At 43.6% G+C, this 25,303-nt stretch overlaps 1 protein-coding gene across 2 annotated transcripts in view; it reads left to right on the forward strand.

Annotated features, from left to right (window-relative positions):
- The window catches only part of Fat3 (FAT atypical cadherin 3), a 451,748-nt gene that overhangs the window by 399,085 nt on the left and 27,360 nt on the right, over positions 1-25,303 (forward strand). For both annotated transcript variants that reach the window (XM_076925995.1, XM_076925996.1), the window contains exons 17-20: positions 1,651-1,848; positions 3,977-4,775; positions 17,457-17,591; positions 19,816-19,973. In XM_076925995.1, coding sequence (XP_076782110.1) covers positions 1,651-1,848; positions 3,977-4,775; positions 17,457-17,591; positions 19,816-19,973 — 1,290 coding nt within the window. The remainder of the gene's footprint in view (positions 1-1,650; positions 1,849-3,976; positions 4,776-17,456; positions 17,592-19,815; positions 19,974-25,303) is intronic.

Below are 25,303 nucleotides of genomic sequence, written 5' to 3' on the forward strand. Positions count from 1 at the left end.
TCTGTAATTTCACACCCTTCCTTCTTAGACAGTGACCCCAAGGACACACATTCACTCACTCTTTCAGTTTTTTTCTGTGGAGGAAATGGCCCTCAGAGAATGAGCAAACAAATCAATAAATCTTCTGTTTTGTGCAGTGCTGAGTATGTTGTCTGTGTAAAGTAGTAAATCTTCACTGGATGACATGGTCCCACGGTGTGCTCCAAAGGGAGGCGGTGCCTGGAGCTTGATAAACAAGCAGGCAGGCATGTGGCAGAATAGAAACCTCTCAGATTTTCTCCTAGTCCTTTTTCAAGACTGCCTCTCCTTTCACACCCAGAATTAAGGGCTTACCCTAATGCCTGGTTATCTTTTCTCTCTTTTTTTTTTCCTTTTTTTAATTTTAAATTTTTATTATTTAATTTTTGAGACAGGGTCTCACTATGTACTCCTGACTTACCTAGAACTCATTTTGATTCTGCCTCTGCCTCTGCCTCTGCCTCTGCCTCTGCCTCTGCCTCTGCCTCTGCCTCTGCCTCTGCCTCTGCCTCTGCCTCTGCCTCTGCCTCTGCCTCTGCCTCTGCCTCTGCCTCTGCCTCTGCCTCTGCCTCTGCCTCTGCCTCTGCCTCTGCCTCTGCCTCTGCCTCTGCCTCTGCTGCAAGTGCTAGAATTATAATGTGAGCCATCATAGCTCAGCAATACCTAGTTATCATAAATGAATTCAGCATTTGAACTATGCTGGTCATCCAGCACCACGTATCATGATCCTCATCTCTGGAACATGTTTCATCTCCATACTATAATAAATCCTGACGCTGCTCATCAGCAAGCTAAATAAGAAATCTGACATCAGCTCGAACTATTCTTAGGCTAAACTATAACACAGAGGACCAAGAAGACCAATATTGATCCTAGCTACAAAACAACTTCATCTGATGCTTTCAAAGTGAAGAAGATAAACTTTGACCCCAAAAGTGGGTACAGCCTATTTTCATGTTCCTGTTCCTGTTTTGAGCCATGTTTCCAACGGCTGCTAAAGTTGAAGATTTTATCCCTCCTCATTTTGATAAATGTGCTGTCTACTTTCTTTCCCCTAGAGGAACATGGCACAACTGTGTTGTGGGGTGGATTATAAAAGGCCATCTTGTTTTATATAGTGACTAAAAGGTTGCTCACATGCACCCCTTCCAAATGTCTGATGTGGCATTGGATTACAGTGTCAGGTCTCTATTTCACTACGTCTGAACTAGTATGAGGACCCATCTTCCCATCCCAGCAGAGTGATGCTTTCTGGTCCTAGGTGGGTTTCCACCTTCATCACAAAGGCCAGAAGGAATGTTACTCATAGATCCCTGTAGCTCAGTGCTGAAAGTTATAGATAGGTGGGACCTGGTTGTATCTTTGGAACATAGGAACCCGTTCAGCCAAAGCCCGGTGTTATCATCTGCAGAGGTACAGTCTCCTGACACAGCTGTGAAGAGGCTGCTATAGATGGGAAAGAGGATGTTTGCAACTCCAGCCTGTTTTCAGTAGACATATTAAATACCAGGGGGATTCCTTCTGCCAAACGCCTGATGTTCTAGCTTGGCACTCTCAGTCTGTAATGATTTTTTTTTTAATGTGATGAGAGGTATAATTTTAACTTCCTTTTTATAACACTCCTTTATGCAGGAAAATAAGCCAGTGGGTACCAGCATCTTACAGCTTGTGGTGACAGACAGAGACTCCTTTCACAATGGGCCTCCCTTTTCCTTCTCTATTTTGTCGGGAAATGAAGACGAGGAGTTCATGCTGGACTCCCATGGGATCCTTCGGTCAGCAGTGGTCTTCCGGCACATGGAGTCCCCAGAATACCTACTGTGCATCCAGGTACAGCTTTGCTGTCTGTTCCCACTGGGTGCTGCTTTCTTCCATGTCTGTCCTTCTGCCTGTTAGTTGGTTTTTCCTTTGTTCACTAAGTCAACATGGCTCATAATAGTGAAGGAACATTCCTCTTCTAACCCCAAATTCAGTTTCTTAGCAATAAAGACAGCTTCTGTGTGTGATGCATGTGAAACTGAGCAGGAAGGAAGAATGATCGGTACTCAGCATGAGTGTTTCAGGAGGCTGTTCCTGGGGGTGGACACTGTCATAGAAGACTTGGCCATGTCATGGCCTCTGCTAGATATGCCTTCTCCAGTGAACCAGAGACTCAGATGACACTGGCTTTCCAGTATCCCAATCCTTCAAGTTCAATGGCCTGTGTGACAAAAATAAATAAATAAATTAATTAATTAATTAATTCCAGCACAAGGAGGCAAAATTGACAGGTGTGCAAGGGTCACAAAAAGGAGCTATCACTGATCAAAACCATGGAATTTTTGTGACTTTGCCTACAGCAAGATTTTGATTTCAGCCATAAAACTGAATGATGCTTCAACCCACTGTCACCCACAGAAAGCTGCCTGGCCATTCTGAAGGGTGCCTTACGGTGGCACAGTGATTCTGGGTATTTACAGTGTCGAATTAATTGTCATCTTTTTAGATAAACAAAGGTTTGTTCTCTTCCATTCCCAGCCAAATTGAAAAATACTGGCTTTAGGCACATCTGTGACCTCTCCAGTTGAGATCCTTTGTCCAAATATTTAAATAATGTCATATCACAGGACATAAACTCCAGGTAGGAGAATTTTCAGTGTCTTCTTAGAGCCCTGGCAGAGTTCTCTGCACACCCTATCCATTCTCTAGAGAGGAGGCATCACATCTCCCACAGTAAACCTGCTTTCCTTGTAGGAAACACCCACCATCACTGGCACAGTCATTGTCCTGCCACCTTCTGTCCAGTGACTTATGCTTTTCTGATACTTTTCTGCCCTGTGGCATTGGGGTGGGCAACCTTGGGCAGAGCTGTGCAACACAAACGCATCAGTGTCCTTGGAGGGACCCACAGTTTGACTTCAAGTTTAACCTAATTTGCCAAACTCCTTTCCACTTTCAGGAGTCTCTGATTCAGGACCTCTTGACTCATATAGACAAACACAACAGGCATTGGTGCTCATGATGCCAATAGCAGCAACTATATGCACAACTACATGCTAAGTATTTCTATGAGTGACACCTGTGCTAAGTGCTTTCTAACAACCCTCACCTTTAATTCTCACAAGAACCCCAGGGGCTGGTATTATTGATATGTTCATGTGAAGGGTGCAAAGCTTAGAGAACTCATGTAACTTACTCAGAACCACAAATGCATTGTGTACAGAGCTGAGATGCAAAGGGAAGCCTGTATGCTGCCCAAGGCTTGGCTTCCCATTGCATCTATGAGGCACAGGTCCTATACTCGAGCTCTGTCTACAGGGTCACTGGATCCCTGTGGATACGGACCACAAGGACCTGACCCTGTTCTGGGACATGACACTACTGACTCCTTCACCATGCATGATGGGTGTTCATTAAAGGACTGTTCTCACAGTGACTATTTCATCAGTTCCTCTATTAAGAGAGAAAGGGGTTTTTCAAGCTGCCTATTTCCCTTCTGGTGCATCATCTTTTGTACTCTAAAGCTTACTATGATGTAATTCTTATTTAACTAATGGCATTTCTTCTATGTGTCAAAAGTTGTCACCTGGTCCTGGCAAAAAGGAGAGAATTCAACAGAAAACAAAGATTCTTTCTCTGAGTGGGAACATCATTTACAAGATACTTTTCCCTGCTTTCTGTCCAAAGTGAAAACAAGGCAAGCCTGGTGTAGATATGCTGGGTCGTGTAGCACTCTTGCCCGGTAGTCCCTGACTCACCCCCACTGGCTTTATTGTGGTAACACATTTTATTGCCCATAAATACAGTACCCAGAGAATGACTGAAGGTGATAAACCTACTTAAATGCCCATACTCAGAATAATGACAAGGGATGAAGGAGGGCTTGAACCTGGTAGAAGGTGCAGACACCCTCTGCCACAGGCTGATATTTCGATTATTATTCTTAACTCCTTGTTTGTCCTCTTCTGTTTGTCCCCAGGCAAAAGACTCCGGAAAACCCCAGCAAGTTTCTCACACCTATATCCGTGTTCGGGTCATTGAGGAAAGCACCCACAAACCCACAGCCATCCCTCTGGAAATTTTCATTGTCACCATGGAGGATGATTTTCCTGGTGGGGTCATTGGAAAGATCCACGCCACAGATCAGGACATGTATGATGTGCTCACGTTCGCCCTGAAATCGGAGCAGAAGAGCTTGTTCAAAGTGAACAGTCACGATGGAAAAATCATTGCTCTGGGAGGGCTGGACAGCGGGAAGTATGTCCTGAACGTGTCTGTAAGTGATGGCCGCTTCCAAGTACCCATCGATGTCGTTGTACACGTGGAGCAACTGGTACATGAGATGCTGCAAAACACAGTCACAATCCGCTTTGAGAATGTGTCCCCTGAGGACTTTGTGGGGCTCCACATGCATGGGTTCCGGCGTATTCTACGGAATGCAGTTCTCACCCAGAAGCAGGACAGCCTGCGCATCATCAGCATCCAGCCTGTGGTGGGCACCAACCAGCTGGACATGTTGTTTGCTGTGGAGATGCACAGCAGCGAGTTCTACAAGCCAGCCTACCTGATCCAGAAGCTGTCCAATGCCAGGAGACACCTGGAGAACGTCATGCATATAGCGGCCATCTTGGAAAAGAACTGCTCGGGGCTAGATTGTCAGGAGCAGCACTGTGAGCAGGGCTTGTCACTGGATTCCCACGCACTCATGACCTACAGCACGGCTCGCATCAGCTTCGTGTGTCCGCGTTTCTATAGGAACGTTCGCTGCACCTGTAATGGTAGGTTCAACTAAACGAATCATCTCTTCCTGCGTTTGGTTAATTTTGTCATGGTTTTTGCAATCTATTTGGCAAAAGCACCCAGAGAAGATCAGAGTCTGCAGGTGCAGTCTGTCCTTGCAGGGAAGTCATAGTGGGAAATCAATGCATTTGGTTTCATATGTACCTGGAGTCATAAAGCAGAGAGTGGGGGATTCTGGTGCCACTCTTTCCCTTTATTGTATTCAGTCCAGGGCCCCAGACCATGGGGTGATGCTACACACATTAACAGTGGATCTTCTCTGATCAATGAAACCTTTCTGGAAATACCTCTGTAGATACACTCCCAGGTATTTCCATAATGACTCTAAATCTAATCTAGCTGACAGTAAAGATTAATCCTCACACCACCCAACTCTGAAATGTCACTTTTGCATCCAATCGCTCATTCAACTAAATAGTATTGCTCACAATGCCAATATCCAGGATGGATGCTGGAGATGTAGAAGAAGCAGGAAATGGGACCAGTTGGCCACCACTGTCATGGAACTTTACCTTAGTCTGTGAGGGATGGCCAATTCCAAGTGCCCATCGGTGTCACTGTGCATGTGGTGCATGAAAAACTGTGCATGTGCTGCAAACCACTGTCACCACCTGCTTTGATCTTACTCTTGGAGTATAAGCCCTTGCAGCAGGTTCAGTGAAAGGCGGCATCCTTTAGGCTGAGATAAAGCCTAGGGATCAGAGAAGAACTTGCCTGAGGAAAGCTTAAAGGATGAGAAAGGAACCCATCCCCAGTGAGAATTAAAGTGCTTCCCTAGGAAGTGGCAGTCATAACAAATGAGACCAGAGGGGGCTATGTACAACTGAGGCCATTAACTAGGATGAAGAATTAGAAATGACCCTGGAGTAGCAGGAGCCAGGGACTGATTAGAAGAAAAAAAAAGGTGACAAGGTAGGTGACATCCTTCACGAGGGATGCAGAGTGGGCAGGGTAGAGCCTGCTGATGGGAAATGAGTTAGGAAGCTGTAGCAGAGGGCAACAGCAGCACCATTTGCCCCCATGAAAAACAGCCCAGATGTCTGAGAGCACAGTCAAGGGGTGGGCTGACCTCAGAGCTGCAGAGACAAAGCTTCCTGCTTGTCATTGAACCTCGACCTTGGCCGGTCAAAGGTCATAGCTGTACAGTCACAGGTCCCTAGCAATCAGTGAGAAGAATTGCTCTCTCTCTGCCCCTCTTTTCTCTCTTTGACTTGGGAGCCATAAATTTACAGCCCTCCTCTAAAGAAAGCATACTGGAGTTATTCTATCCAATGCAAACTTGATCCACAGAGACTGTGGCCAGAAGGGAAGCCATTTATAAAACCATCCCTGTGAGTAGCTGAGAACAGGCAGCAAGTCTGGCCTCTTCTCTTGAGGCATAATTTTGGTTGTAGTTTAGAAAATGTGCCCATCAAAGGGAGGACTTAGGAACCTCAACCCCCTGGAGAAGGCACGTTGACTGCATCAGAGCTTCCTAGAAGAATGGGCATTTGCCCTCTGGTACCAGTGGCTTTGGTTTGCATTTTCATCAAGTGGATGCAGAGAGGGCCAGACCTGTGACATATGCACTTTAGTTGCAAAGTAATTCAGCACAAGCATGATAGGTGAAATGCATTTCTGGCAGATGCCACCATGAACAATTTATGAATGCCAGCTGTCCAGGCCTTGTCTAGATGTCCTTTGCAGACAAACTGATTTATGCACCAAAGCTGTGCTGGTGAATCTGTGTAGTGATTCACAGCAGGGTTCAGGAGGAGTTCAGGATAGGACAGGGCAAACTCTGCAGGGGAAACTATAGCAGCACATCAATCCTTGTACTCTGAGAACTCAGAGAAAATAAAAATATTTTGAGGCAGCCCTGTTCTAGACAGTGAGGATTCCAAAGGAAAAGCACACAGCCTCTTCCAGGGCCAATGATACTGAGGCTGGCTTGTAAGCATCTACCTGCTGTAAGAAGCTCAAGAATAGAAAACAAGCATCCCTCCTGTAGCCAAGGGAAGTCTTTTGTGATGTGGGGCCTTTTCAGATATTAATGTGAATTCAAGAAATGTGAGTGGGCTGGCTGAGCAGTGTCTTTACAGGAAAGACATAGTGGATTTCTTATTTATTTACCTGTTTGATTGCTTATTATTTTAGTGTAAAGACTTGCTCTGTGGCTTGCATATTATTCTGGTATTCTAAATGCAATGTTTCACGGTGATGTTCCTACACAGGATTTCTATATTCCCCTTAAATTCTACTCTCAGTAAACCTAGAATGCTATTATTTCTGTGACTGAGCCCCTTGGGTAGGCAAGAGGAACCCTTCCAAGTATGTATGAAATCTTGCTCTAGTGAAACTAGGCATGGTAAGAAAAGTCCTCAGTTTTAAGTCATCCTTAAATTGAAGCTGAAAGTAAATTTCTAAAATATATAGAAGTAAATGGAGCTGAAAATATTATCTGGCCTGGCCTCATCTTCATCACACAATGCAAGGACAAACTGATGTGTCCTGCCCAAGACCACAGTGAGACTACACACCAATTCAGTATGAAGATCAGGAACTGTATTCTCTAGACCTGTGTGTCAAAGGCTTGGTTTTCAGCTGGTAGAATATTTTTAAATGTGTGTAAAATGTGTATATTTTGTACATGTGTTGCTGCATGTGTGTGGGTACATGTGTGTGTGTATGTGCACACATATGGAAAACAGATGTCAGGTATCTTTCTCAGTTGCCCTGCACTTTATATATTGAGGCAGGATCTTAATATACACTGTATACATATGCATATATGTATTCATATGTATATCCGTATGTATACACAGACACACATACACACACACACACATATCCAATTTGACTAATCTACTAATCTACCAAACAAGCTTGTCCCTAGTGTTCCATTGTCAGTGTTTTCCATGATGTGGGATTTTTTTGTGGATTTGGGGGATTTGAATTCCCTCATGTTTACACAGAAAGTACTTTATCCTTGGCCCCACTGATGTGATTTGGAGTGGTGCATGGACCACGTGGGCTCTAGAGCCATGTGTGGATTAATGTCCATTGATGTCCATGGTTGAAGAATCTGTTAGAAGGGATCTCTAATGGATGGGACAGTCCATGTGGCACACCTTTGAAGAGAGTACTTTGCTCTTCAAGTCTTTTCTGTGTCTCTCTGCCTCCTGGTTGCTGTGGAGAGAGCAGCCCTGCTCCACTGCTGTCTTTCGCCAGGATGTTCTGTCTTACCTCAGGCAGTGGAGACAACTGACAGAATCAAAAGGCTTTGAAACCAGGAGCCAGAACCAACATTTCAGTTAGAGTTTGATTTACTTAGGTATTTTGTCAAAATAACCAAAAATAAATAAATAAATAAATAAATAAAAGGAGTAATACATCTACTTTATAATAACAAAGGCCCTCCTTTTTATGTAAGAATCCTCAATTAACCATATTCCCTGGCAGGATAGTCTGCTAGGAATGGTCTGTCAGAATGGTATGATGTCAGGAAGACAGATCTCTAAAGGTGCCAAGCCTCATATTCAGGCATGAGAACAATGCTTGGGTTACAGGACTTTATCAACATTTGTGCTTCTATTGCTGACAGGCAGGAAACCAAACATGGAGGAATGTCAAAAGTAAAAAAAAAAAAAAAAATTCTTCTGCTATTGTCCCTCTTAGTTCTCCCAAAGTTTCGTTTTAAATAAGAACAAAGGAATGTAAAATGTTAGCAGGTGTTAACATTTAAGCCATCTTTTCATTTATTAGAAATCAAGGACACTGAGTTTGACAGACATTACTCTTCCCAACACACACACACACACACACACACACACAGAGAGAGAGAGAGAGAGAGAGAGAGAGAGAGAGAGAGAGAGAGAGACTAACTCACACACTAGTGTGGCTGTTCTTCTGTTTATCCTGGGAGGCTGACAGATTCATTAAATGGTCTTTCCCACCACTTGGTGGAATAATTAGCGTGATAAATGAATGTAGTGATCATTTGGGGCTCTACAGTGATGTTTATACAGAGTTGGCCTCAGTACTCCGCCCCCTCCCAACTTCCAGCTCATCTTTTTCTCATGCAGATTTTTGGGTCCAATTATCATCATTAGCATCTTGAACCAAAGTGCTGAGTTTTGCTAACAAGTGAAACCCAATGTGAATCTCACTGCCAAATAAGCTCATTAAATCCCAGGCACCATGAAACAGCTTCTTTTAACGGAATTAGAGAGATGCAGAGTTCTGATGTCCTGAGATGACTCCCCATGAACTTTGAGTAGTCAATGAACACTGTCACTCCAGTCAGGAAGTCTGACAGCAAGTTTAATGCGGAGTGATAGATGTCACGGACCTCTCATGGGTAAGCAAAAGGAAGGGACGTCAAAACAACTCAGGAGACTATACTGATTATCCTCAGCTTAAATTTTTCATTAGCTGCTCAAAAAATATGAAATTGAAATATATCAGAAAGGACATACTTGTCTAGAATAGGCTCCCAAGGTAACCATCAGCATTTAAAGCCAGTGTGTTTACAGAAGCCATGGCAGCAGCAGCTGCCTGGTTTGTCATATTTATTCAAATAAGAAATAAAGAATGGAACATAGAGGGCTCAGTTAAATGAATGGGATGCCTCCATAAGTGACAAGTGGCTTCTAGACAGATGAAAGGGACAGTAGCCATGCCCTCCACCAGCAAGGGAGGACACTCCCAGCCCTGGAGAGCAGCCCTCGGGCACCGAAGGTGGTAGTGTCTGCTGTGGTTGGGTTGGGCAGCCTGAGGAGTTCCCTCACCTCATCTCCATTCAGATAACCCCTGAAATGAATTCAGGAAGAGCAATTGTAAGTGTAGAGGTGGGGTTTATGAAGAAGGATTTAACGTAGATCTTAAACTCAGGAATTAGTAGAGAGGCACACAAGAAGAAAGTGAGACCCAAAAGCTTAGATGCATGCTTCACAAAGGACAGTCACTTTTTATTATCTTTTTTATAGTCATTAACAGAATTTAAATTTTCAAAGTTAGTGTGGTTGAAAGACTGCTTAAGGAATTAAAAGAGATCACAGGGTGGCTCCTGCGGTTTATCTGACAGGATTGCAGTTGATTAGATAAAACTCTAGATCCTAAAGATGTAGGAAGTTGGGATGTCCTCACACACCATAAGCAAAGTCAACCTGAGTGTTTGGGAGACTCTTAGTAAATAGCCAGAAGAGGGCGCAGCCCTCTAGAGGTCATAGGTACTCAGGCCTTAAGCTGAGTTTATTATTTTAATATTCTTTAAAAAAAAATATTGTCTCTATGTGGGCAGTCTTTACAGTGACTATTGCTTGTGCTAGAAATTTTGATTGTTACCTGGCAAGAGGCTTTAACCAGATTCTGGGCTGAGAGGTTTCTTTTTCCTCCAAGGCCTGTTTCATTCTCCTGTCTTTCTGTCCTGCCTCACTGGGACCTGAGTGGGTCTGGCAGGATGCCTGGAGTCAGGCAGGTGGCCACAGGGGAGGGTTTCAAATGAAGAGCAGGAGCCAAGCCATGGAAATGAAGTGTACAGTTCACCCACAGATCGCAGCAGGGATGGACAAAGAATTGATATTTGTTGGTCCATGACCAGCTTCCAATTCTATTTCACACTATTAGAATTGCATTGAACACTCTCTGTGACCCTATAAAGGAGTTATCGTCAACTTCCCTCAAATCTTGAAGAAACCAAACCTTGGAAACCTCAGTTGGCGGGCTCACAGCTGCAGAGCTCATAAATGGCTGAACCAAGATTCATATGTGATCATCTTCCCAGAAGTGTTTGTTAGCTACAATACCTTTCTACCTCTGTGCAACTGTGAAAGGAACTTGGAGGCCACCCAGCCCAGCCTCCCACCCACCACAGACTTCCTGTCTGCTTTATCCCGGCTGTGAAAATTCAGCTAAGGTTTAAGAGCAAGCCCAGGGTCTCTCCAGATGGTTATATCCCACTCCACCAAAGCCCATCTTCTTACATCCCACAGCTTCAGCCTTTCTACACACAGAGCCTGGCCGGCTCATTCCTGCTCTACAGCCTGCCTTGACTAGCTAAGGAGAACAATTATGATTCCTCAGGTCCTCTTTTCTCAGCCAAACACCAATGTTCTTTACTCCTTGATATAAACAATTGCATACTACCAAGATCGAGAAAGTGCATAATTGGGACACAGAGGAGATATAAAGGTGGAAAATATCAGTTTTAGTTGGAGGAATTCAAAAAAGAAAAAAAAATTGAAAGCAATGAAGTTTGTATTGATGGGATTTTGCCAATCAGAAATGCATGTTGAGCAAAGAAAGCAGTGAAGAGAAAAGCCACAACTTCGGGCTGGGCGCGAAGATCCAAGGTGACGTAGATTGACAAAGGCTTTATCCCCATGAAGCCTACAACAGCATCATGATGTCAAGAGGGTAGCAGAGCTTGGGTGGGCAGGATGGGGAGGAATGAGAACAGTTCTTGGATTAGACACTATAGGACAGGGAAGGAGAGCCTGTTGGGAGAAGGCCAAGGTGATGCATTCTTAAAGTTTAATAAAATAAAAATGAGGAATTCTGAGGTAGTATAACACATGAAACTTGGCTTTGCGATGTTTTTTAAGTAGACAAAAATTAGAATTGGGTTTGTTCTCTGGCTTGATTTTGTTGGTGCTAATTGTCTAAGGACAATCTATCCAAACAAAATGGCTTCAGGGAGGATGTCTTGAATAGAACCCTGCTTGGCCATTGGTGAAATAATACACAAAAGATGGCTAAACCCAGCATTCTATTGCCTGGACATGTCTCTGCTTTTGGGAGAGCCACATAGACTGCCTCAAATCTGGATTCTCTGGGGAATATATCCCATATCTGTTTGCAGGCCATGAATCAAGATGGCTTCTCACTGACTTACCCAGCATTTACCCAGACACAGCATCCCAGCAAAGCATGTGGGTTTTGGATCATGGGACTTAGCATTAGTTATTGGATTCTTCAGCATAATGAGGCAGTGACATAAATCAAGAAATGGACTCAGCTCAAAGTGGCAGCTTAATAATCACTGCTAGATGCTGATGTATTAGCCACTGGCGCAGACATAATCCCAAGGGGTGTGGGAATACTGCGGCAATGAAGAGAGTCATAAATATGAAAGCGAGACCTTCCAAAAGCCTCCAGGGAACCACCTTTTGTCCTGCACAGAAGTACAGAGGCTTCAGCTCAGGTCACTTTTCTGTTGTCAGTGCTGTAGAAAGCAACCAGAAATTTCCACCTGAAGACCTTCAGCAAGTGGAAAAGTTGCAAAGAACAAACAGACACATCCTCTGTGCATTTCTCCAGTGTATAAAGAACACCAACAATTGAGGTGGGGAAGATATAGCTGCACCTTAAAAAGTGATGGTGGTGGTAGGGAAGAGGAGGAGGAAGAGGAGGAGGAGGAGGAGGAGGAGGAGGAGGAGGAGGAGGAGGAGGAGGAGGAGGAAGAGAAGGAGGAAGAGAAGGAGGAAGAGGAGAAGGAAGAGGAGGAGGAGGAAGAGGAGGAGAAGGAGAAGGAGGAAGAAGAGAAGGAAGAGGAGGAGGAGAAGGGGGAAGAAGAGGAGGAGAAGGAGGAAGAAGAGAAGGAAGAAGAGGAGGAGGAGGAAGAGGAGGAGGAGAAGGGGGAAGAAGAGGAGGAGAAGGAGGAGGAGAAGAGGAAGAAGAGGAGGAGAAGGAGGAAGAAGAGAAGGAAGAGGAGGAAGAGGAGGAGGGGAGGGAGGAGGGGAAGGAGGAGGAGGAAGAAAAGGAGGAGAAGAAGAAGGAGGAGGAAGAAAAGGAGGAGGAGGAGAAGGAGGAGGAGGAGAAGGAGGAGGAGGAAGAGAAGGAGGAAGAGGAGAAGGAGGAGAAGGAGGAGGAGGAAGAGAAGGAGGAAGAGGAGGAGGAAGAGAAGGAAGAAGAGGAGGAGAAGGAGAAAGAGGAAGAAGAGAAGGAAGAGGAGGAAGAGGAGGAGGAAGAAAAGGAGGAGGAGAAGGAGAAGGAGGAGGAGGAGTAAAAAGAGACCACAGATATGATTGACATGGAAAAGGCAGGGGACTGTACCTGAGGTAGGAAATGTTAAGGGACTGTGCATGACATAGAGAAGGTACAGTGTGTCTGAGTGTACATGATGGAGGCTATATTTGATGTGGAGAATGTGAGGGAGATGTGTATAAAGTAGATAAAATGAGGGGTTGTACTTGAGGTGGAGAGTGAGGAATCATGCCTGAGACCTTGAAGAAGAGAGACTAACTAACTATGCCTAAGGTGGAGGTGATGGATTGTGCGTGAAGTGGAGAAGGTCCGGGAGGATTCTACCTGAGGTGAAAAAAAACATTGGCTTTTGGAGCAGAGTTGTAGGTAAGAGACTGTATATAGGTCTGAAAAGACAGGAGTTTTCCCTGTAGTAGACAGGACAGGAGGCTATACTTGGAGTGGGGACAGAAGCATAGACACAACTACATGAGTCCTGTGAGCCTGAAGAATAAAAGGCTCCAGGCTTTACTTTACATCTCCAATACACATGGCATGTCATATCATCTCTCAGTTTACAAATCCGACTCAAATCAGGCAGCAGGTAGAAAGATCAGGTCTCTGCCATCTTGACAGGTCGTGGCAAACTCACAAGTTTTACAGCCTGGTTCAAAGTCTTCCTCACAACTATTTCCTCAGGCACTGGCCCACTCACTTTTCACAACACTGTAAAGAATCTTTGTCCTGGATCTCTGAAAGGCAGTCGTGATCCACAGAAGCTAAGCAAAATGTTCGAGGCTACAGAGTAAATACATTAAATAACTAGCCAGGTCTGCAACTTGTCAATAAGATCTGGTTGCTTTCCTGTCACACTTCCTCAGGAGACCTGGAAACAGGGAATGGAGCTTCTCCTTTGTGGTATAATGGAGGCAACTACTGCCTGGTCTTGCACTGGCATACGACAAATGGACTCATTTGGCTTGATAGAGTGGGAGCCCTTCATGCCCCCTCCACATTGATGGATGCCTGGAGATGCGGAGCCTGCAGGTCTACAGGCCTCCACTCCCTGAGCTGTCACGGAGCACAGCACAGGTTCATTAAACCTGGATTATTTAATGATAGTTAATAAGATAAACTTCCTCCCAGAAGCCAATAGGAGTTGACACTGTCATCTCTTAACTGGTACTCAGGAGCTGATGAGGCACTTTCTGCCACCAGAGAGTGGGTCTTTAAGGCTCTTAATAATAATAGGTGTGCACAGTTGCCTGAGATGGAATCATATAAACATGGGATTTCTAAAATCAGGTTAACTCCTCAGCACCCACACAAGGCAGGATGGATTCTGCGTACCTAGAAAACTTCAGACCTCTGCTGAAAAGAGCATTTATCCTCAAGGTATTCCCAGAGCCCCAGACCTGGGTCCATCAGAGGCCCAGGAGCACATGGCTTAATTCAGGATCAACAGCTGAAGTCATGCCCTTCAGACAATATATGCTTCAGAAAGGATCTAATCTCTATGACACTTTATAGAGAGCAAAGAATTACTATATTAGCAGCTATGGAGTCTCACCTGTCTGGAAGAAGCGGGTTCTCAATGATTTTATGTATTTACTTGGAATAAACTTGTCGACCAAAGGTACATACAAAATGCAGACTGGCCTGCAGGTTTGGATTTGCTGTTGTAGTGCTGTCGGCTGCAGGAGAGTGAGCCTGTAGCTGGGCTCCCTGACAGGCAGCTGGGTGAACTATTTATTTATGGCTAAGCAGATCCCAGGCTGAATGAAGGCAGAAGACTCCTGCAGGTATCTAAACGAGCCAGAGTCACATTCCTTACCCATAAATGTCCCCGTCACAATAGGAAGGTAATTAAAAACAAAAGGAAGGAAGAATTGATCGAAGTCACAAGCAGATAGAATGAAAACACATGTACATTATTATATACTGAATATTGTTATTCACTTTATAATTCACTTGTAATATTTGCATTGCTGTTTTCATACACACTCATGCTAAATTTCCTAATGGGAACTGGATCTAAAATAATCATTAATTGGTAGCTATGGTTTAATCATGTACATCTCTGTATATTGTGACACAAAGCCACAAGAAGAAAAGGAGATGTGGGCTTGAAATCCAACTGCTGGTAAGCAAATCTGTGCTTTAACTCAAAGTCAGAGATTCAACAGATCAAGTGACAAGTTCTATGCTAATTATCATAATGAACGCGGTCATGAAAGGCCAGACATGAATAAAATGCAGAAATCCCTTAGTGCTGAATTATCTCGGAAATATAGTGATTAACTTTCATTAGATACATGCAAAAATGTTTAGTTTTATTTGATAAGTATTATCATAATTTCTATGGGAATAAATATTACTACCGTCACACATCTGAGCTTACCTAACCATCCTTTCTTCTTTGAAATGGTGGCTTTTAAATTAAGGTTTGGAGAATGTAGGATTTCTTAGCACTGCAGCAGTTACACCAAACCAGAACAGACGATGAATAATATCTATAGTGGTATGTCAAAGATGCAGTAACATATGATGATGGGATCCCTAGGTATACTAAAATAGAAAAATAAAAAAGGAAGGTTAAGAGCAAGAGATTTCTGTACATAAACTACTGCATGTAGGTCCTCTTGAAAGTCACCGCTAACTGGAAGGGTCTAGCCAGGTAAGCAAGAAACTATGTCTAATGATAAGAAGTTTTGTGGCGTGTGTCTATTGCTACCTCCACGTGGTTTTTGCTTAGTTAGCTTCAGGTTCTTGTACTTTTCAGCATAACCCAACTATTGTTCAACATTAAGTACCCTAGGAAAGTGTAGGCCACCATTACCTGAGTCAAAAATGCCGAGCCGCTCACACTATGGTAGAGCCAGCAGGTGAGAGCGTAAGTTGGCTGTGAACAATAGTCAGGCACAAAACTGCACCATCACCATGGTTGGCCCATTCTTATCACTCAGAGGATCCCATTTTTCAATCTAGAGTTAGACCATTCTCTTCCTAATGAATAGGTCTAATGTTCTCCCAGGAGACAGAGCATCCCTTTTATGGGACATCCCTTGCTCGCATATACTGATCTGATATGTAATGTGTGTGTGCGGTTCATGTCTGTGGATATCATTCTCTGGCATCTTCGTAGGCATCTTGCTTATTAGCTCACTGGTTAATTCAGCAAGTTATTATTTGTTAAATGAATATGCCTAAAGTTATTTTAAAACTGTTCACTAGAGCTCCATGTAGTGGCTTAGGAGATGGTCAAGTATCAGGTAACATTCCACCAATACTGAAAAATATAAGAAATGCATGAAAGTTTAGCATGCCCTAGATTTCAGGGTGTGTTTTGGGATGTTGGATCTTACAGAATCAGTAGTAGAACTCATTCTAAATATTCAGTTTAAAATTCCTTCACCTCCAAGACAGAGAGCTGGATCAGTGTCAAGAGTGGCTTTTGCAAGTCGACTGTAGCTAATGGCAAAGTGGGAATTATGAATCCTGAGTTTGCTAGTACTGGCAAGATGACTCCTCCTCTAGACTACAGTTCACAAAATGTTTGTAGGTAGTTAGCTCCACAGTCCTGCTTTCTCTCAGAGAGATGCGTGTCATGGGACAGTCCTTAATGAACAGGAAAGGCGTCATGAAGAAGAGTGGGATCGAGGACCAGCTCCTGCCAATGAAGGGAGAAGCTAAAGGCTGCTGTGCTCCTCGTTCAAAGAGAAGGAGCACTCCAGTAAGAACACTAAGCCACTAGGGAAATTGTCATTTCGTTTGAGGCTTAATTTTAGTTGATTCGCTGTTTCAAGAGTCCTTTGACACTTAAACTCTTGCCCGGTTGAAAAGGTCCTAAATACATTTGAAATACCCCAGGGCCCTTGACAAGCATGCTGCTTTCAATGAGGCCATACTTGTCTTCATGCGGATGCTGACCTAATTCACCTGAGTCCTAGTCTGCTTTAATCTTCTTCCAGGGATTTCTCTCCTAAGAGATTAAACTTTCATCTAAGCTTGAATCAAGCAAGTGAAATGGACTCCTGACTCAGCCAAGGATAAGTCTGCTGCTTTTTTTTTTTTTTTTTTTTTTTTTTTTTCTTTTTAAGTAGCTAGCAGGAACTCCTCATAGTTAATCAATAAAATATCACGTGGCAGAAAGGGTTAGGAAACAGAATGAGTTGTGCTTTCATAATTTAGAATTAGACTCCGTTTAGGAATATGTACTCAAGATCCCTCTACCTTCCCTTCCACGTCCCTTCCTCCTCCCCTCCCCACTTCCTGTAATCAACAGCTAATATGTCTTACAGTCTGCCCTCAAGTGTTTCAGAGTGGGAATGCTCTGCAGAAGATAAACCCACAGTGCTTATAAATGACCATTTGGATGTTCTTTAGTACTTTCTGACAGCGTCTTGAAGTGATGATCTTTCTTCAGCTGAAATTTGCCCAAAGAAAGCGTTGGCATATTTTGGCCTAATAGGATAAGCTTTGGATATCTTTTGCTCTTATCCTACACATCCTGGCATTGGAATGTTGACAGATACAGAGAGCTGTGATGGGCACCGACACCTAGTGATGCCAATCCCAATGCCCATGCTCTGGGTACCCCCTTTGTAGCCACTTGAGATCACATATAGCTCAGGCCTTGATGATTTCTCATGATCCATAAAATTGGTGGTAAATCTCTTTGTATGCTGATCATGCTTCTTCTGCCTTTGCCACAGGAGGAGTGTGCCCCGGGTCCAACGATCCTTGTGTGGAGAAACCGTGTCCAGAGGATATGCAGTGTGTGGGTTATGAGGCCAGCAGGAGACCATTTCTCTGCCAGTGTCCGCCGGGGAAACTCGGAGAGTGCTCAGGTACAGAGTGATATGGACAGGACATGGTTGAGGCTTCTACTCCCCAGTGAATTTTCCTTGATCAAATGTCTCTGATGAGACCCTTCCGGAAGATACATTTATGTGTATACAACACTTACCTTCAGAATGGAACATGACCAATGATCACTCTCATATTTAGCTGGGGCATGCCATAACCAGTCCATGCTAAGGAGACATGAACATAGGACTCTGTATGTAAAATGAAGACCATCCCATGGGTCCACAGTCGTGTCTCTTGGTTGATGAGAGTGTGGAGTCATGGAATACTGAGGGCTGCTACATGGACAGAGCAGACACCACCCCCTCAAGAGTCAGAGACCACACAAATCTGTAGCCTAAAAGGAAAATAAAAACCCAAACCAAAAGAAGGTAGATCTGAGCCAGTCTCATCAGCATTCCATAGAATAAGACCAGCTTTGAACACCAAATAAGCTAGTTCTTCCCTGGGAAGCTCGAGCTAATGCCATGTTGCAGGAAACAGCTATTTGCCTCTCTATCTTAAAGAGAAAAAAAAATCAATATTTATGTCATTTTCATCCAAATAACCTTCTCCTTGTGATCTTCATCTGATTTTAACATTTTTTACTCATTTCTTTCACTTTATTTCATCTTTATTTCTCAAAGTATCTCTTCCATTTTTACCCCAGTAGGCTCATCTTCTGTGATAAGGTATATTAACATCTAGGCACAGTGATATCAATTTTGGAATCCAGGAGATAATTACTATCTCTTGTAAGGCAAACCCAACAGCCTGGCTGTGGGGGATGAGTGATGGAAGAGATGATAATCATAATACTGATAGTGGCAATATGATTTATCATGCCTAACGTGGAAAGCACTTTGCTGCATATGCGGTTTTAGAAGTCCAGCTTTTGTGAGCTGTCCTATTATAAAAATGGGAAGCAAACTCCATCATGGTTGATGTCCAGCCAAGACCTGACCATGAAATGAAGGGACAACCTGGAAGCTTGAGCAAGTCACTAAGGTGGCCCTAGCCCAGCACACATGCCGCACACACAACATCCCTTTCCACCAATTTGTAAACAGAGGATGTTCTGTTGCTGGGGACAATCACCCACTGGCTGTATTTTCATTCTCTCTGCTCTTCACTCTACAAAGCCATTGACCTGTTTGCTGCAATGTAATGATAAAAGTGCTAAGAAATCAAAAAGATGGTTAATTTAAAATCAGGCAAATTCAGAATCTGCTGAAGTAAATTGGGCTACAGAGTCTACATAGGGGTAACTCCTCTTTGAGAAGCCCATAGCCACACTGTCTGGTGTGACCTACTTTACTCTGAAAACCCCTTTTCTCCTAAACTCAAACTTAAGCCTATACTTTTCAGAGAAGAGAGAGGGAGAGAGAGACAGAGACAGAAAAACAGAGAGAGACACAAACACAGACATACACACAGACAAAGAGAAGAGAGTCTAAGAATGGAAGTCTCATAGTTAATAATTGAGAATCAGTATTGTGACAGCACAGGGCTTCCTTCCTTAACACCTGACACCAGCTGGCTGTTTGGTATTAGCATTAGAATGAATGCAAGTATTCCAGGAAAATGACTTGACTGAATTTTCCTTGTTTTGTGGGACTGAAAGTTACTCTTTTTAAATTTTTTGACTATGAGGGATTGACTTAGGACCTCGTGAAACACAAACACTCCACCATTTAGCTACAGCTTTACTTTGCTTTTTCCTTTTGAGAATAAGCCATCCAGGTTGACAATGAACTCACTCTATAATCTAGGGAGACTTGACTTGAGAGCCTTCTGCAGCAGCCTCTTGCTACTGGAATTACTGGCATATTGCTGGCAGTTTCTGGGATTACTGGCATGTACCACCTGACCCAGCGAAGCTCTAATGTGTCTGAGGGATGGCAATGGTCTAAAAAAAATAAAATCCAAGGGTATCTTTTAATAATAATAAATTTGGAAAGAGGCAGTTAAGAATCTAATTAATGATACTAAGAAAATCCACATCATGGAATTTACCAAGTTGCTCTAAGTAGGAAACAAGTGGGATATTTTTGGCTGCTAACTGGTTAATATTTCAGGATGCAAAACTGTAATCTGGCAAGATCTCTGGGTTCCATCCGTAACTACTGTGGTCTATGCTCAGGTTTCCTGATGTGTGGGTGGCTTCGTGGGTCCCCGGCCATTTCTGGATTTTTAAAGAACATGTGTGCTATTGTGTCTTTGCAGGGCACACTTCTCTCAGCTTTGCTGGGAACAGTTACATCAAGTATCGGCTTTCAGAAAACAGCAAAGAGGAGGACTTCAAGCTGGCGCTGCGCCTGAGAACCCTGCAGAACAATGGGATCATAATGTACACTCGGGCCAACCCCTGCATGATCCTGAAGGTCTGTAAAATGGGCTGCTTTCTTCTGCAGCTCGGCTTTTGTCATTTGTCATTGTTGCTGAGAGAGTCTTATGTTGAAGCCTAAGGCAACTTCAAACTCAAAACAACCTTGCATCTCAGTGCTGAGATTATGGGCATGAGCCACCATACCCTGCCCACAGTCATTCCTTAATTGACTATGCTGACTGTTATATTGGGAGAGACTAAAATTATTGTCTTGTGAGTTTACAAAGACCAGAACAGACTTCAGGCTAAAAGAGAGAGCAACGGGGTTGAGAAGTGTGCCAGCGTCCTACTTTGTTTTAGTATTTAGTAGTATTTAATATTTCAAAGCTGACTGGTAGAGTTAGAGCTCTCCCTATAGAAAGCGCTTGCATGTCGCCTCCTTTGTATTCCAATCAGTCCACAGGGCCTTAGGACAGATGTCTCAATCAATCCCATGACAAAGCTAATCCTTTAACGGGTTGGCTCTGTCTTTATTCACCGTGTTCTCGCCACACTCTCCGGACAGCTACACTGTTAGTTGGGGAGCAAGTAGGAGATCTTGAGCACAGATATTTCACATATCCTTTCATGACTCAAGTCTCTCAGTTTTTAAATCATTTCCTGACCTTAGAAGTCCTCCTAAAGCAGCCAGATTTCCTCCAAAATATATCTGGCATTTGTATGCAGCTTGAGGCACCTAGTGCCTTTCGTGATTACACTAAGAATACTAACAGATGTAGCCGCATCTTTCTAATTTTAAACTTAATACAAATTTTATATGGATGTGTTATTCCCATTTACTTGATCAAGAACAATCCGAAGGGTTTTGCATATTCACCCAAAGTTGCTTAGCCACCAAGGATATCCGGATATCCTTTCTGTAGTGTGTCCCACTCTGTGGTCTTCACCTTTAAGCTCTCCTCAGTTCTCCTTCTTGACACTCCAGCTTATTTTATCTCAGATCACACCCTGTGCATGTATAGACCAGACCCAGCTTTCTGGTCTTGGGAATGGAGAAGGCCACATCTAGCTTTGGGTATGAGATAATGGGAGAAACACACTTCCCCTGATCTGTTTAGGGGACTGTTACTTCAGTCTATAGGTGCTCAGGCTCCTGAGAACTATAGAGCCTCCTGAGTGAAAACTGACCAATGTCTCTGGCCTTCCCTCTCCTCTCTCAAGCTCTAACGGGTTACTGTGACACCAATACTTTCTGTTAAATAATCTCTATACTGCACTGAACTTAAGAGGGAACAGCAATATCAGATGAGGATGGCTTGATCCTAAAATGAAGCTTGTCATCTTCCCATCCCTGGCAAGTCTGTTACTAGGGCACCTCTCTAGGGACAGAAAAGAAAAATAAACTTCTGAGGCAACACTCACCATGCAAGTATACAGTACTTCATGAAATAACAAATATGTTTCTGAAGTTGGAAACTGAATACCTTTAAAATGAATGCCAATAAACAAACCTGGTTACCATTTGAAGGGACCCTCTGTGAAAGCTTTGGGAGTGGTGGACCATCACTGGCCCCTGTCTGGTATCTCTCTCATATTGGCTTTGCCCAGAGCAGGTGGCAGCCCTACCGAACCAGTGGTAGATATTCATCCATGTTGCCAGTAGCATCCTCGTAGGGGGCTTGTTGAGCACAGCCTGTCACAAGGTTTGATCTCACTGGCCTTAGGTACATTGTGTGCCTGTGTTTTGCTTCAGACACTAAACCGAAATGCTTAAACTGCACCTCCAGGTGGCCTAGATTTTCCCAGGTAGAGTGTGTTCCGTAAGACATTTAAGACAATCATGGGGCAGAGGGCATTCCCTGGCAACTGTTAAAGAGTTGCATGATGGTCAGAAAGAAACAAAACCTTCATGGACTGAAGTGTCACTGTATTCTGGCTGCACTAAAAAGCACTTGCCTTTCCATTTCCCACTTACTGCCCTGATTTTTAAAAGAGATTTGAGACTTAGCATAAACACACAAATTCAATAAAAAGTAAAGCACCATTGACATGAAAATAAAAGGTTATGATGCAATTAATGAAGCAAAAAAAGTAAAATATCATGATTTTGAAAAACCAGAGAAACTATATTAGTTGAGCACAAACTCAGTTCTGATTTTCCTTGCAACAAAGCCATAATAGAAGAAGGGGCTATGCCCCTTTAAGTCTATTAAAAACAAAGTGTCAGATTTCCAGAGCAGACATGAGGAGAAATCACAGCAGTTCAAGGGGTTTCTTGTCAGACTTTTTGACACCAACTGGAAAGCAGACAGAAACTTTGGATGCTAATCTCGAGATATTCCTAAATATAAGAAATATTGAGGAAAGTGACATGTCACAGAGTCCTTTAGTCAGATGATTCTCAGACATGGCTTGATATCCCAGAACCAAAAAAAAAAAGATAGGGTAAGTTCATAAGTTGTGTGGGCGGGTCTTACAAACCATGGGCCATGGAATCTCTGGCGGCGTGCTTTTACATAACATCTACTTCTGATTCCCACTCCCCTCCCTAAAGGCAGGAGTGCACATGTCTGCCTGTGAGGAGGCTGAGACATGGAGGCATTTGTTGATTTTATTAGTAAGCAATAACTATTGAGCAGTGAGTGGGTGCTTGACAGGCAAGCAGGTTAGAAGCTCTTCTGGAGTTACGAAAAGGTCCAGGGGCTGATTGGAACATCTACCCATTTATTTATTTCCTGATACAATTATTTTATTCTTGAAGGTACCCCATGTGTCAGATAAACATTAAGTGGCTTTGAGAATACAATATTGAAGGGTATCCTCTCCTGAGACTGTTTAATCACCCTTGTGATGATCGATTGGTCTTAATTGAGAACTTGCTTAGATTTCGAAGTACTTGGGGGATGGGTGAGACACACAGCTAGATATGGCTGTGAGAGGGTTCCAGAGATAATGTACTAAGAAGCAACCACTTTAAATGTGGGCCTCTGTGTTCCAACTCCACATTTCTTCTGCTTTCTGGCCACTAACATGGGAGTCATCCTGTTCCCCACACCCTTCTGGATAGGATGGACTGGGCCCTCTGAAAGTGTGAGCTGAAGACCAAATTCTCCTCTATTCTGTTTCTGTAAAAATTTTGGTGACAGTGAGGATAAAACCAACTAACACAGACCTCCGGCTAGACTATTCTACACTGATCCCTACACTAAGGATACACTAAGAATATACTGATCCATACACTGACGATACAAAGCAGTAAGGCTCACACTACTACTCAAACTCCTACATTCCTATGAAAACTAGTTTTATAGATGCTATTTCCTGTCTCTTAATCCTCTAATCATTGAAAATTGACCAAAGCACACCATTGATTTCATACAACTCTGAAGATGTAGATATTTTATAACAAAAAGGTATGTATCTTTCTCTAAATTATGCATATCATTGAAAATAATCACCCATTTTCCTGACCAGTAAGCCACTTCAGTAGCTTGGCTACAAACTTCTCACAGCCCAGAGACACTTCAGTCTCCACTGCGGCACCTCGATGCCAGCCTGATTCGAGAACATGTCGCCCTTTGCAAAGAAAAATACTTTAGAACTTGGTAGACAGACAAAAACTAACTACCAGAGTACAGTTTTCCAGTGTGAAGATGACTCAGACACTTCGAAAGGAAGGAAGTGTTGTTTTATCTTCCTGGCATAACATGCCTACGATTAACCTTTCACGGCGTAACTTTGGGCAGCCATATTCTAGAATGTCATAGAACCAACGTAATGGCTCAAAATGCTTAGAATCGTGACGATGTGGGTGATGCTTCTTTGGGAAAAGGTGAGATGAAACAGATGGACGCCTGGCTTCTTGCTCTTAGCAATGCCACTGCTGTTACTTTAATACAAAGAGAGGGGGGAGGAGAGGAGAAACTTAGCTGTGCTCGGTATTCACATGGGATAATTTTAGTTCCTTAGTGGCAGAATTTTTACATGTGCGGGTGCATCTGGCTCATGTCAATTCTTTCTGGTTATTACCCAGAGGCAATCGGGGGTGATGGGGGAGGAGCATAAATCAAATAATATGTTAATTAAACACTCTTTTACAGAAGCTTACATGAACTGCACGTTCACCAGCAGATTTTTCCATGACTGACTGAGGACAGTGTTTTGTAGCCATTGGGGTAAACCAGCAGATGGGTTGCAGCAGGAGACGGTGTCTCCAAAGCTGTATTATATCACTTTATTACGTACACTCCAATTCAGATGTGGGCATTATCTATGCATTGTCACAAAGCAAGTTTGCTGTAATTTATAATAGCCATTCAGTCTATTTTGCTAAACAACAGCAAAAAAAAAAACCAGCAATTGCATATGATTATAGGTGGAAGCCCTCTGAAAATAAATGTTTACTTTCAGACCTTTCCATCCAAGCACATATATTTCAGAGCTGTGTGCGCGCACGTGTGTGTGTGCGCACGCTTCATGTGTGACATAGCCAGCTATTCTACTGCAGAAGCCATGGATCATCTCTGGTCTCCAAACCCAAACCCACGGAGATAGAGCAATGCTTTCCAGAGAGCAAGGTGGTCCAGGCAGCCCTGGAGTTAAGCTCAGCATTCCCAATACCCTGTCTCTGCTGTCCAAGTGCCAGTGTTGATGGGGCATGAAAGCATGAGCTTGACTTGCAAGTGAGAAAACCATGGAATCACAGAGCAGACATGAGAGTCACTGGGTTGTTTGGTACGGGAACTTTCTGAAACAGGACGTTTGTATGGATGAGAGCTAAAGAAGCTGCTGGTCCTCAAGTAAAGCACACCATGCAAAGACCAGCTGGGTTCATTTCTATAATTCGTTCTACGTTTTACTTCTTTAGCTGCTGGTGACATAAAAGGAGTGTTCCTGTTGGCCTGTCGTTTCTGCCCTTTCACAAGTGTCTATGTGTGCTATACACAAAAATGCAGACGTCAGGACAGACAGACCACACACCCCCTGGGACACTGGACTCCACAAAACCATTTCTAGATCTAGACCCTTTCATCTCACAGTGCCCAGCTGTGAGCCCCCTAGTGGCCAAATGTAAGCTTGGCTACATGGAGACCTAGCCTCCACCTCTCAATCCTATCTAAGCCTTTATAAGAAACACAGTCCAATGGGGACCACCAAGGGTCAAAAGCCATCTCCTCAACATCAGGGAAGCCTGGGTCTACATTGATGCTGAAGTCTGCCTGTGCTCTCTTCCAGCTAGGATCTTCCTGTGGTATGGCTTTCTCACCTATGGGCAATGAATGCTTGCTTTCTGGTGGTAGCCTCCGGGGATATGGTAGATGCCCTTTCTAAAGCAGGTGGGTCGCCCCTGTAGTACCCTAACCAGGAAATGGAACAGCCCCAAAG

This window comes from Arvicanthis niloticus, chromosome 27, assembly GCF_011762505.2.
Source record: "Arvicanthis niloticus isolate mArvNil1 chromosome 27, mArvNil1.pat.X, whole genome shotgun sequence".
Classification (NCBI taxonomy): Eukaryota; Metazoa; Chordata; class Mammalia; order Rodentia; family Muridae; genus Arvicanthis; species Arvicanthis niloticus.